At 51.3% G+C, this 12,432-nt stretch overlaps 1 protein-coding gene across 1 annotated transcript in view; it reads right to left on the reverse strand.

Moving 5' to 3' along the window:
- Positions 1–309: 309 nt before the first annotated feature.
- Positions 310–12,432, reverse strand: part of LOC116825420 (cAMP-dependent protein kinase catalytic subunit alpha-like) — a 30,019-nt gene continuing 17,896 nt past the window's right edge. Inside the window, 10 exon segments of the mRNA XM_032781418.2 lie at positions 310–1,628; positions 2,391–2,555; positions 3,685–3,789; positions 3,791–3,817; positions 3,819–3,824; positions 4,788–4,883; positions 5,123–5,249; positions 5,903–5,985; positions 11,783–11,881; positions 12,061–12,189. Coding sequence (XP_032637309.1) covers positions 1,503–1,628; positions 2,391–2,555; positions 3,685–3,789; positions 3,791–3,817; positions 3,819–3,824; positions 4,788–4,883; positions 5,123–5,249; positions 5,903–5,985; positions 11,783–11,881; positions 12,061–12,189 — 963 coding nt within the window. The 3' untranslated portion in view covers positions 310–1,502.

A 12,432-nucleotide genomic window follows, 5' to 3' on the forward strand; every position in this document is an offset into this window, starting at 1 on the left:
CCCTCCCCCTCCCCCACTTTCTGGTTTCTCCTCCTGCCTTGTCATCTTAAAATGTAAATCGAGAGCATAAAATCAGAGGTGCAGAATGGAGCCCCAGGAGGACTGTGGGTAAGGGGAACCCTTCCCCCTGCCCCCCACCAGAAAACCCTTTAAGGCTATTTCTGCAGGGCACCATTTGGCTTATGGGGGGAGGGAGGGAGAATAGTAGATAAGCCTCCGCTGACCTGGGGGAAAATAACCAAGTGCCCCAGAACCAGAGGACAGGCCAAAGGGGTAGGGGTGGGGGGTTGCTCACATTCATAGCCCAGATTCAAAAGGCAGCATTTTATTTCCAAAGGGAGCTAAAAATCCAGAACCCACCAAGGAGATTCCCTCTCCCAGCACCTCCATTCCAGCCTGTAACCAACCCCCAGATCTCCTCCCGCCGGTGTATGATACCCCCAAACCAGACACCCCACACAGAGCCATGGGGGTGGGGAAATACTGTCAGTTTCTACCTGAAAAAAACAGTTTTTTCCTTGCTAAAACCTGGACACATTCAAAGCTTGGAGAGTTAAAATTCCTGGCACCGTGGAGGAGGGGAAGGGAGGTGTCACTGGGGATGGCGGAGACTGATGCAGGGTAAGTTAGCCCAGCCCAGCCCCACGCCTGGATCTTTAAAACCTCTTACCCCTCCCCCTCCGCGTTCCCTAATGGAAAATAAAGTTTAATTTACTTATTCATTTTTTAATTAAAAAATAAAGGAGCCCCACCCCCAAGTTTATAAAATGAGACAAGATTTCCCTCCTTCTTCCTCTTTCCAGAATGGTGGGCGGGGGGCTGGGATTTCATCTCCCCAGGGGGGAAGGGGGTCGGGAGGGATTCAAAGCTATTCTGGATGCCAGGATATTGATCTGCCATGTCGGTGGATGTTGGGGCATCTTTGCTCCATACCCTGCTCCCAGAAGCCTTTGCAAATAGCCATGAAGATCTGGGGGGAATTTGATGGCAAAATATGCCCCCCGCCCCCTCCTTCAACAACTAAAAGCCACCAATAAAGCCGGCCAGGACGGTGGGGGTGCAGCATGTGTGGACTGAGAGGCAGTGTGGGGGTAACCGGATCAGCATGAGGGGCTGGAAAGTAACCAGTGGGAGCTGAGCATGTGCGTGTGGGGAAATCTGTTTAAACCCCAGGTGGTGGGGGGGTGGGGGGAGAGATGAGGAGAGCTGCTGGGGTGGGCTGCAGGCTTGTGATGGCGGGGGGGAAGCATGTGCAAGTGGGGGGATTAGGGGTGCACATGGGAGAATTTAGACTCCTGCCCTTCTCTACTATTGTTTACTTAGTACAGGTTTAGAATAAGGGATCTCCTGTTTCCCCCTCCCAAACCAGATCCAGGCAAATCCCTACCCCCTGCCACAAAAATAAAACACACAGGCAAGGAACTCTGGTCTTTCTGCTGATCAAATCCAACCCCGCCCCCACCTGCTCCGCACGTGCCCTCCCGGTGGGGGGGCTGCTGGCCCTAGAACTCAGCAAACTCCTTGGCGCACTTCTCAGTGATCGAGACCCGGATCTCCTCCTCCTCATAGTCGTCGAAGTTACTCGTGTCGCCAGGGCCTTTGCACTTTGGTATAAAGGGAGCTTCCACCTGCAAAGGGAGGGGAGGGGAGGTTGGGGACGAGGTGAGGGGTTAACATTTGTATAACACCTCCCCCCCCCACACACACACACTCCTGGGTCTGCTAGGGGTGCACAATCAGGCCCTAACTTTGTAACAAGGCAGGCAAGGATCAGACCCCCCCTATCCAGCCAGAAAGCCTCACAGTTTGCAATCATGGAAGGGGGAGCCCATGACCCCGCTTAGGAGCCCAGAATCAGGGCCTCCAGCACGCTTAAGTGAATCAGGATCGGGCCCCTTAGCAACCAGGTGAGGGATGCAGGATCAGTGTCTCCTCAAGCCCCCGTTTATCTACCCAGAATTCCCTCCTCTCACTTTGCACACAGGTGCGGGCAGGGGGTATGAGCCCCTTGGATCCCCCACTTGCATCATCAGTAGGGTTTAAATCAGGACCTTCAGCACAGCCCTCTCCCACCTGAGCTAGAGGAATAACGCCATTAGCTGGCAGCAGCAGTAGTAGGCTATTATCCTCAGGGGGTGGGGACAGGACCATGCTTTTGCCACCATGTTACAAACAGGTGACTGAGGGCTCCCTACTTTAAACCAATGCTGGGTGAGCATATCTCCCCATAGTGGTTGGACCCAGCCACAACACCCTGCTACAGAGTCCCAGTAATCAATGCGCTCCTAGAGGCCTGGGCACTGATGATCCCAGGGTCAGTTCCTGCTGACGGAGGCTGCACGCATGTGGAAGTTACCCAGGTTCTCCTCTGCCTGCTGCTCCCCTCCTACCTTCCTCTGGTAGACGGCGATCCAGTCGGTGGTAGCAAACCATTTGTGGTTCTTAATGTCGTTGACCCCATTCTTGAGGTTGCCAAAGCGTTTGGTGAGGTCCACCTGCAGCAGGTTCCGGAGCAGGTCCTTCAGGTCTGAGCTGAAGTGAGACGGGAACCGGACCTGGGGTGTGGAGGAGAGAGAGAGATCTGGCTTTTACCTGCCCTGCCCGCGTGGCTAGATTCATAGATACACCTAATACTGTACAGGCCCTAGCACAGAGGCACCCTGGGCTACACCTGGCTGCTGAGGCACTATTGTAATACATCTGGTAATGTACAGCCTCTAGCACAGGGGGTCCTAGGCTACGCCTGGGGCATCTAGGCACTACCATAATACACCTAATATGTACATCACCTAGTACAATGGGGTCCTGATCCATGACTGGGGCTTGTAGGCACTATCGTAATACACCTAATAATAAATAACAAGCCCTTTAAAAACACTCCAGGACAATGAGTGGATGAGAAGTGGGGGCGCTACTGAGGACTGACACAGGAGCTGAAATGGTTAATTAGCAGCTGCCCCCCAGCTCTTATTGAGCGTTTTCCCCCCACAGATCTCAAAGCAGGGCTGCCGCATCACTATCTTCATTTTACATAATGGGAAACTCAGGCACGGGGAGACATGACTTGCCCAGGTCACTCAGCAGGTAGGAGAACCGCGCGAACAGAACCCAGCCTTCTTGAGTTCCCCACTAGTTTAAATCTGACCGTGTTTTCGACATTGACTGCTTTGGGGAGACCCTTGGCCGAGAAGTGCTGGGGTGGCAGTAGGAATTATTATGGGCTCTTTGGTTACCTATTGGCGATGAGTGCTCTGCCAGTGCCTGGAGATGACTGATTGTTTAAGGAATTATTTTAGTCTTGCAACGTTAGCAGGGTTTGTGGAGCGGCTTTGCAACTCCACAACAGTTGTCTTAGAAAACTGTTCCAGGAATCCCCATGAGACAGGAAATAGGGTTACATGGTGAGGGAGGGTCCATTGTGGGGGGACACAATTGGGGGGCAATGTTCATGCATTGGAGAACAGGGGTACGTGGCAAAGGGGAGGGTCTATATGTTGGGATGCAGGGGAATGGGGTACATTGACAGGATGTGCCACTTGTTCAGGATTGGGGGAGCAGGGAGGCATGAGCATGTCAGGGGCGCAGCATGTAGCATCACTCTGATCAGTTCGCTGAGACTGGCACCCCCCCTTTGCTGGGAACCTCCTCCACCCCGCAAATAAAATCGCTACAGTTGTCCCCTACCCCAGCCCATATACCTTGCCCAGAAACAATCTTCTCGTAGATTGATAGGCTGGTCATGCGAAGAACGGAGGGAACCAAGCCGCTCATCTCGTAGATGAGGACGCCACAGCGCCCACCAGTCTACAGCCTTGTTAATAACCCTGCCCGTGGGAAAACAGGCCCAAGGTTACACAGCCGAATATTAGGGGGGTGGGGGAACCACCTGGTGTCGTAGCTCCTACTCAGATTTGAACCTTAGCGTTCATAAAATGAAAAGCAAGCATGAAACAGCTCAAGCTAATTGCCAGCTGGATCTGATATCACTGCCACCAGCCAAGATTAGTGGTAGGCACTTCGGACTCCCACAACCTTCCCTGGGGACCCCAAGCCTCAGAGGCCTGAGTCTCACACCAAAAAAACAACTCCTCCCTTGTCTCCTCTTTATTCTCATCCACAGCTCCCCCTCCCTGGGCTTATCCTGGGCGATATACTGTACTTAAACTCCCTGAATGCAAAACAGAGGGCAAATTTACCTCCCCCCCTCCTTCTTCCCCTGAGCTGCACAGATTCACCTCCGTAAATCTAAACAAAGAGAATTTCCCTTCCCTTCGTTCCTGAGCTACCCAGAGAAAACTCAAACATCTTAAAAATAAAGCTTTTATAAAAAGAAAGAAAAACACATAAAACATGATCTCTGCATCAGATGACAAACACAGGCTATTGCTTATAGAAAATATAGGAATAAAAACAGCCGTATTCAAAAGAAATACAATTTAACATTCCAGCAAACTACACACATGAAATACAAAAAAATAAAAAAAATAAAAAGCTTACTGCTTTTCTACCTTTGTACTCACAACTTGGAAACTGAAGATAGAAGCTTGAAGCTAGGAAAGAAAGATCCCTCTCATAGCCGAGAGACAGACAAAAGACACAGACACAAACATTCCCTCCCTGAGCTTTGAAAAATCCGGTTTCCTGATTGGTCCTCTGGTCAGGTGTTTGGTTCCCTTCGTTAACCCTTTACAGGTAAAAGAACATTAATCCTTAGCTATCTGTTTATGACACCTGGTGGCCAGGGATCAGCTACAGATCAGGCAGCAGACAGGCCCTTCCCAGCTCACCTTGCTGAGGATGATCTCGGGGGCCAGGTATTCCGGGGTCCCACACAGAGTCCAGGTTCGGCCTTTCACCCGCTTGGCAAAACCAAAATCCGTCACCTGGAGCCAAAACACAGAGAGGGGAGAAGCTGGATCAGCCTGGAGGCTGTGACAGCAGGAGGGAAGGGGGAGGAGCAGATGATTGATGTATTCTGGCCGTGTTACACTTCTGGGGGTGTCTTGGCTTTGGGAAGGGGATGGCAGCAGAGAGAGTCTTGGGTAGGGAGGAGATCACTGCAGGGAGCCAGGAGCCAGTGCTGGGATGGGGAAGGGAAGTGGGGGAGGGGCGGCAGCCTCACCTCTATGTAACCCTGCTGGTCTATCAAGAGATTCTCTGGCTTCAGGTCTCGGTAGATGAGATCCAGCGAGTGCAGATACTCAAAGGTCAGGACGATCTGAGCAGCGTAGAACCGGGCGTGAGGTTCACTGCAATTAGGTGGGAGGAGAATGTGGGCATCCCGGGCCAGATCTGCCCCCTCTCAGCCAGCCGAGCACCCTCGGCCCCCTGCCGCCCCTACCTTCACCTTCCTTATAGATCCCTGACTCCATCCAGCCTGGCAACCCAGGGCAAGCCCCTCCCAGACCAGCATCCCCGCCTTAGCCGCAACACACAGACCCATGGACCCCCAGCTCCAACCAGCCTGGCCCCATCTAGCCCTGGCATCCCTGGCCACTGACTGTGGCTAGTGCTGGCAGAAGACCTCAGCAGCCCTCCCCATGGGGAATCCCTTCCTGATCAGTCCAGCTGGGGATCAGGTCACACCCTGCAGCATGAGGATCAAAGCCAGTGTCGCTGCAGATGCTGCTAGTGCATAAAAGGTCTAGTTCTCTACTGAACTAAATCCCAAATTTACAGCTGTGAAAACTGTGGCATAGAGTGATTCTCACCCCTTCCCACAAGGAGTGAATGGCAGAGGCAGGAATAGGACGCAAGAGTCCCGACTCCCAGTCCCTCTGCTCTAAGGGATAGATCCAACTGTCCTGCCTGAGCCAGGGATACATCCCAGGAGTCTAACCATCACCCAGCTCTAACCATTAGGGACACTGGCCCCAACATCGGCTCCCATGGCAATGCTCACCTGAACCTCCCGATCCGCCGTAGGTGGGAGAACATCTCCCCGCCCGGGATGTATTCCATTACCAGGTACAGATTGGAGTTATCCTACAAGGAAATGCAGCAGCAACGGAGTGCAAGGGGGCCCCCGTCAGCGCCTGCAACACAAGAATGAAACCGCTCCCCACACCCCTGCTCCGTTATTAGCCCCTCCCTTTCAGGGCGTTAACACGTCTCCAGGGAGCCTGATCCACTGGTCTGGCTTCCACACAGCACACAATGTAGTGCACTCGCTGTCTGGGAGATAACAGCCTACTACTGCTGCCAGCAGCTGCTGTTACTCCTTTAGCTCAAGGGTCAGAGCAGCTGTGCTGTGCTGCCCAAGGTCCCAGGCACATACCTGCAGTGGGAGTTGCTGCACAGACGTGCCTGGGGAACAGACTAACTAATGAGAGTATTTAGTGCTAGAGCCCTAGAAGATCCAACACCTCCCCACACCTCTGGTCTAGGGGCAGGGACGGGCAGGGTCAAGAGGGATTTCCCAGCTGCGACGTCTATGATCAAAGGGGAAACCCAACCTGCCGCCAGGTCAGACACCCCAAAGGAGCAGCAGCAGGAAGTGAAACTTATAGATTCATAGACTCTAGGACTGGAAGGGACCTCGAGAGGTCATCGAGTCCAGTCAGTATTCCCCCTCCCCTCTCCAGTTGCAGAAACAACTGTCGGGGTGATGGGCAGATGGACCACAAAGACATATCAACCTACTCAAATTCTCCATGCCCAGTAAGACTGGAGCATAGAGGGCGACGTCTCAAACTTGCCGATTCCCCACAAGTGCAAGTGATCCGGTTCTGGTCAGTGTAGGAATAACGTTCTAACTGTGTTCGCAAAGGAGTGTCCAACCTAAATTTCGCCTGCGTGGCCGTGGAGGCCCATTGCCGCTCTCTTGTTCTTGTATTTCTATTAGAGGCTAAGGTAAACAAATTTCTCCCTCCTCCTTTGATACACCTTTTAGATACCTGAAAACTGCTATCATGTCCCTCTCAGTCTTTCTCTGTGGTTCCAAATCTAAACAAACCCAATATTACTGTGCAGCCTATACCTTATGCATAGGTCATGTTCTCAGAGCTTTAATCATTTCTTCCGTTGCTCTTCTCTGGACCCTCTTCCAGTTCTGCCACATTCTTTCTTGAAATGCGGGGTTGGCCAGAACTGGACACCATACTCCAGTTGAGGTCCTAATCCATCGCGCACAGGATGAAATTGCGTAAAGTAGAGCGGAGAGAATGACTTTCACCGTGTGTCTTGTTTAAACACACTGTTAATGCATCCCGCTTCACGGTTTGCTTTTTTTGCCCACAGTATCACACTGTTGACTCATATTTAGCTTGTGGTCCACTATGACCCCTAGATCTCTTTCTGCTGCGGTATAACTACCTTTCCTAGACAGTCTTCTTTCCCTTCTTCGTTTCATATGCTATTTGTAGATGGATTGAAACAATGGATTGTTCTCGTTTCCGGTAGTGGTGAGTCTATGGTATTTGTCTCTTATTGAACTTCATGCGGTTACCTCAGACCATTTCTACAAATGTCAGCTCACTTTTTTCGCAATTCTTGACCCTGTCCTCCAAAGCCCAGTTGCGATCCCTCCCAGTTTTTGGTGATGGTCCGCAACGTTTAATAGGCGTACTTTCTATGCCAACATTAAATCGTTGATGAAGGATATATTGAACAGAGCCCCAGGTCCCAAAAACAGACCCCTGCGGAACCCCACTTGTTTATACTCTTGTCCAGCAGGATTGGGAAGCCATTAATTATATACACTGTGTCGTGAGTACAGTTATTGCCAGCCATATATACACCCACCTAAAAGAAAATAATTAGTGATAGTTCTGCCTATCTAAATTTGTATCTGTGCCTAGTTTATCGTATAGAAATATCAACTGCTAGACTGTCTCAATATGCAGCTCCTGACGTTAGTGAGTCGTAGGATTATGACCCTGAGCGCTCCCCCGCTTTCCCTTATCCACACGACGCGTTCATCCCCTATCAAAGACCAAGCTCGCCGATCAGATTGGTTTGACAACCGATTTGTTCTTAAACACCACATGCTGGCTATTCCCTTATCCAACCTTACCACCTTCAAGTTGCAGATGGATTTCCTTAATTATTGCTCCCATTATTCTTTCACTTGGCACAGAAGTTATAAGTATACCCCTAAGTTCCTGTAGTTTCCTGGGTCTTGTTTTCGTATTCCCTTAATCTATGATGAGGCTCTATATATTTTGCCCTTTTCCAGTCTATGGCCTAGTGGATCGATCTGTCCCTGTCTCCCATTTGACTTTCCAAAGATAATAGCTAGAGGCTTCAAGAGACTCCTCTTATTAACTCCATTGAGTATTCTAGGATGCATTTCATTCAGGCCCTGGTGACTTGCAGGCATCTAAGTGTGTCGACACGTGATTTTATCCCTGCTTTTTTTATTTTATCTTTCTAATCCTACCCTCTGTCCACCATTGAAAGCATTCACTATGTTAGACATTCCTTCGGACTTCTCAGTGAAGACCGAAACGAAGAAGTCATTAAGCATTCTCTGCCATTTCCAAGTTTCACTGTTATGTTCCTCCCTCCTCACTGAGCCGTGGGCTTACCCTGTCCTTGGGTTCTTTCCTCTTGCTTCTATGAGATTGTTGATAAAAAGTCTTCTTGTTTTTCCACCTTTAATTTGTCTCATTAGCTAGTTTGCAGCTCATTTTGTGCCTTTGCCTTTCTAATCTTGCCCCTGCATTCCTGTGTTATTTGCCTATATTCATCCTTTGTAATCTGACCTAGTTTCCATTTTTTATATGACTCCTTTTTATTTTGTATTTATTTACTTCTTAAAAGTGAAATTGACCAGGCTGGCTTCATCCTCTCTCGCGGATGCAAAGTCAAAGAGCAGCCTCCAAAGTAACTCCGCTGAGCCCAACAAAGCCATTCTGCTAGTGAGACCCTACCCGGCTCAGTGGTGAAAACATGAGCACTAAGCACCCACACACGTGCCAGCGGAGACCACTGCCCCTGCCCTCGAGCCCAGGGTCAATTTCCAGCTAGCCCTGGAGAGAAGGTCCAGGCGGGGCATGGGCTGAGCACCCCATGCTGTACGGTCGGAGGCCTCTTTCTGCAGCCAGATTAGGAGAGCAGGAGCCAAGAAGCAGAACATCACATCCTCACATTCCATCTAAATGATATCAGAACAGTGTAATACTGGGCTGGTAAGAAGGCTCCTGCCCTAATAGTGCCCAGCATCACCAGGCAAAGAAACAGATCTTAGGATGCTCCAAGGAATCACTTAGCAGCAGTGTGGGTGTGAAATCTCTACTTCTTGATTGGTTTCCTTTGCTGGTCCCCACTTCTCTGTTGTTTATCTGTCTGGGTCTTTGATTGTTTCCGTTACATAACTAGTTTTGCCAGGTGCACATCAACAAAGGTCATGGTGTACGACTGGGTAAAGAATTGTTTCACACTATGTTCCGATTGGTCAGACAATTATTTTGTAAAACTTCTGTAAAATGATTGGTTAAGGTAGAGCTAAGCAGGACTCAAGTTTCACTATATAAACTGGGGTTCAAAAGGAAGTTCTGGGGAACCAACTCCAGGGCACAGCCCAGCATCAGCACTGCCAGACCTCAACACCCTGCCAATGACACTGTGCAGAAGCTGGAGTCCCAGGACGACCTGATCCTGATCGGCCAGCAGGGAAAGTTCGTCTGCCTTATTGGGAGTGATGGGCATTGTATGAGTAGCGTCTGTATTCTGTTCTGGTAACTGTGATGAAGTGGGGGGGTTTCTTGGTTTTTTCAATGGTTTGCATGCAGAGGGGGTGGGACACAGTTTCCCTCGGGGTTACTGGTTCAACGAGGTGAGGGGAGAGGGAGTTTGTTGTTACAGAGGACCGGGGACGGAACTTGGGACCCCGGCCAATGGCCTAGAGAATGGATACCCCAGCGACTGGTGACCTGATGACCAGGAGGCCCAGCTCGGGAGTCACAGCTGGTTATGGCCAGTGGGAGGACAATGGGCTGTGAAGAGAGGACCCTGGTGACCTGAGCAGGTGGTTCCAGCCAGAGGCCAGAACAGAGGAGAGGCGGCCCAGGCGACCCTATTTACCTGGAGAGAAGACAATGGACAGAGGTGAGGCTTGAGGGAGGTGACATTGGATGCCCAGCTGGGAAGCAGGGGGGCTCTGGGCTGGAGAGGGAGAGCAGGCAGAGCCCACCTGGATGCAGGGAAGACTTGGATGTGCTGTGCTGAGGGAGGCCAGGCCCGAGAGCCCTGAGAGTTTCCTAGGCTGTGTTCTACTCTCAATAAACCCTCCTGTTTTATGCTGGCAGAGAGTCGCTCCAGTCTGGAGAACAGGGCTGCATTATTCCCTCTGGGAGTGATGGCCCTGCGGTCCAGAGCGAGTGGACTCAATGAAGGGGGCCCACGGTGAAAGACAGGTGTGCTAAGGCTCAGAGAGGTGCGGTTCCAGAAGCTGGAGGGGCTTAACCCCCTGAGAGAAAGTAAACCCCCGAGAAGGACTGTCTCACTGAAGGGGGTTCCCCCCAGGGACTGCACGTGGCCAGGAGCGGCCACGACCCTGTGAGTCTGTGACAGTAACTGTTAAGAAACAGAGGTTAAGGATATTTTTGTGTGAGTCTCTTTCACTAGGAAAAGACCCTCCAAACCCGCAGAGTGTGAGGTGATGCCCTGAGCCCACAAAAGGTGAGGCTAGGTGCCTAAATTAAGAGGGTTACGCCTTGAGCCCCAGGAGCAGGGTAAAGGTGGGTGCCCTAGAGCGTAAGGGGAATGAAGCCTGAACCCTGCTGTCTCTAAGGGGATGAAGGGAGCTCACCCCCTCCTTGGTCTCCCTGCTTCCGTGACATGGGCCTTCCTGACCCTCTACTAACTAAACAGGCCCCAACGCCTTAGCGGTACCTTGATGGGGCCCAGCCAGCACGTACCTCAGCAGGGTAAATCCAGACCAGTCGCATTGATTTCAACAAAGTTCTCCCACAGTTACACCCGTGGATTCACGGATTTATTTTACGCTGTTGTAGGAGAATCGATTGGCTCAGCGAGCCAGCCTGTGTAACAGCAGCCACTGGCCCCACTGCTACTGTGTCACCTGAGAGCTACACGGCCCAGAGCAGAGGTAACATTTCCATTGCCATTTATCCTGAAGCCTCCTCTGAGCTGACAACTCTTCATCACTACAACCCACTAACCTCAGGCTGACAGATGAGGAGACAGGTCTCCCTTCAGAGCCAGCCCCTCTTTAATCAGGCCAGCCACAGGGGATGCTGTGGAGCTCAAAGGCACAACTATCTTTTCTCTCCCCTCTACACACAGGGTGTAGCTCGCAGGCCACAAAATCCAGGTTCAGAGAAGAGGGTCCAAGCCCCATTGCTGGGGCCTGACTTTTAGCTTTCGCAGAAACTCCCATCAGGAGGAAATGATCCCACATGATGGTTTCAAAGTCTCCACAAAGCCAATTCTGTGTGAAGTTAGGACCGCCTCTGAGACTTCCCTGCAAGCCAGGCCTCATGCCCTAGGGTCAGTGCAAGGGAGCTGAAAACTGAAACTGACTAGGAACGAAAGCAAAACTGACCGGAGAGGAGAACCACTGTTCAAAACCTGGAGTCAAAAGCAGAACAGAAGAGACTGAAAAAGGGGAATGATCCAAACTGATTTTTCTTAGCTCCAAACCTGATCCCAGATGTCACACCAGGAATGTTTGCTCTCAGCATATAAGAGACGCAGACTGTGCCCTTCCGCCCCTTCAGCACAGCTTTAGTTTTAAATAGCAAAGAAATACTGGGGATTGTGGGAGTCAGCGGGGAGACACAGCCCAGGGCTGGGCTGGCAAGTGAAGGACACCTACCTTGAAAGAATACTCTAGTTTGACGAGGAATGGAAAGTTGACGGCCTGGAGGATCCGTTTCTCGTTGAGGGTGTGCTCAATTTGTTTGAGCTTCACTACCTGGGAGAGAAAAGGAAATAGCAACATCAGATCTTCCTCTGCTGGCGCAGCACCCTCTGCACCTCCCACACACTCCCCTCTCCTGCATCCCCACGCAGGATTCAGCTCCAAATCCTTCCCCTGCACTGGGGATTCAACGGCCCCAGGCCAGATCTCCATGGCAGCCCCCAGCGTCTCACCTTCTGTTTATCCAGGATCTTCATGGCATAGTGATTCCCGGTCTCTTTGTGCTTCACCAGCATCACCCTCCCAAATGAGCCTGTGCCCAGGGTCTTGATTCGCTCAAACTGATCCAAACTGGCTGTGTTCTGGAGGGGGGAAAACAAACCTGATGTGGGGGCAGACTGGTCTTGGGGTCATCAGGAAGGAACCTGCCCGGGACAGTAGGATTTGCACTGCAAGACTGGAGGGGTCTTTAATGACCATGAAGGGGTCAGAGCTTCAGTTTTTATAGCTCACCAGAAAGGAAGCCCCTCCAGGGTCAGCACTGACTGTGATGGGCGAGCGCCCCCTAGTGAGCCCCCCACTCCCTGTAGCAGAGCACCCCCTAG

This window comes from Chelonoidis abingdonii, chromosome 26 (genome assembly GCF_003597395.2).
Source record: "Chelonoidis abingdonii isolate Lonesome George chromosome 26, CheloAbing_2.0, whole genome shotgun sequence".
Taxonomy (NCBI): Eukaryota; Metazoa; Chordata; order Testudines; family Testudinidae; genus Chelonoidis; species Chelonoidis abingdonii.